Source organism: Limulus polyphemus, unplaced genomic scaffold (genome assembly GCF_000517525.1).
Source record: "Limulus polyphemus unplaced genomic scaffold, Limulus_polyphemus-2.1.2 Scaffold2696, whole genome shotgun sequence".
Lineage (NCBI taxonomy): Eukaryota > Metazoa > Arthropoda > Merostomata > Xiphosura > Limulidae > Limulus > Limulus polyphemus.
In genome coordinates, this window is record NW_013668306.1 from 87,275 (window position 1) to 88,307 (window position 1,033).

Consider the following 1,033-nt stretch of genomic DNA (forward strand, 5'->3'; position numbering starts at 1 on the left):
TGTAACGATGTTTGATTAGAGGAGTGATAGTAATGATGTTTGATTAGAGGAGTAATAGTAACGATGTTTGATTAGAGGAGTAATAGTAACGATGTTTAATTAGAGGAGTGATAGTAATGATGTTTGATTAGAGGAGTAATAGTAACGATGTTTGATTAGAGGAGTAATAGTAACGATGTTTGATTGGAGGAGTAATAGTAATGATGTTTGATTGGAGGAGTAATAGTAATGATGTTTGATTAGAGGAGTGATAGTAATGATGTTTGATTAGAGGAGTAATAGAAACGATGTTTGATTAGAGGAGTAATAGTAACGATGTTTGATTAGAAGAGTAATAGTAACGATGTTTGATTAGAGGAGTGATAGTACTGATGTTTGATTAGAGGAGTAATAGTACTGATGTTTGATTAGAGGAGTAATAGTACTGATGTTTGATTAGAGGACTAATAGTACTGATGTTTGACTGGAGGAGTAATAGTACTGATGTTTGATTGGAGGAGTAATTGTAATGATGTTTGAAAGGTAAGTGTGTTTCAGTGTCATATGTTAGTCTATGTTTTACTTTTTTCTTTTTATCAAGTTTATTCCCCAGATATGCCCCAGAGGTTGCCAGTAAAAGATATCTTCAGTGGTCTTCTTACGAGCCTTGGTACGGCAATACGATACTGGCTACATTACACTCTCGTGGCTTTTGCTTGGCTAGGCGTTGTACCTCTTACAGCATGTAAGTGTTTTTATTAGGTTTTCAAAAAATGTATTGAAATCTTAATTTTTTAATTGTTATCTTTCGTAAATATATTCTATTAGCATAAGGTTAACCTTTTCAGTTTACTAATGTGCTTATAATGTCATACTCACTTTTTTCTCTGGTATGGGAATTCTATTGTGGTCCTTGACCACTGCAACTATTGCCCTTCATGTTATTTTGTCCCCTGCTATCTCCTCCAGATTAGCATCCACTTCTAATAAATGCAGATCACTGTTCAACTACCTCTTTCATTCAAGACCTTCTTCCTTGTTTTCTCCTGTATGC

At 34.3% G+C, this 1,033-nt stretch overlaps 1 protein-coding gene across 1 annotated transcript in view; it reads left to right on the top strand.

Moving 5' to 3' along the window:
- LOC106467659 (E3 ubiquitin-protein ligase MARCH6-like) overlaps positions 1-1,033 on the top strand; it is an 82,997-nt gene that overhangs the window by 5,616 nt on the left and 76,348 nt on the right. The window contains exon 4 of the mRNA XM_022395859.1: positions 581-724. Within this exon, the coding sequence (XP_022251567.1) occupies positions 581-724 (144 nt within the window). The remainder of the gene's footprint in view (positions 1-580; positions 725-1,033) is intronic.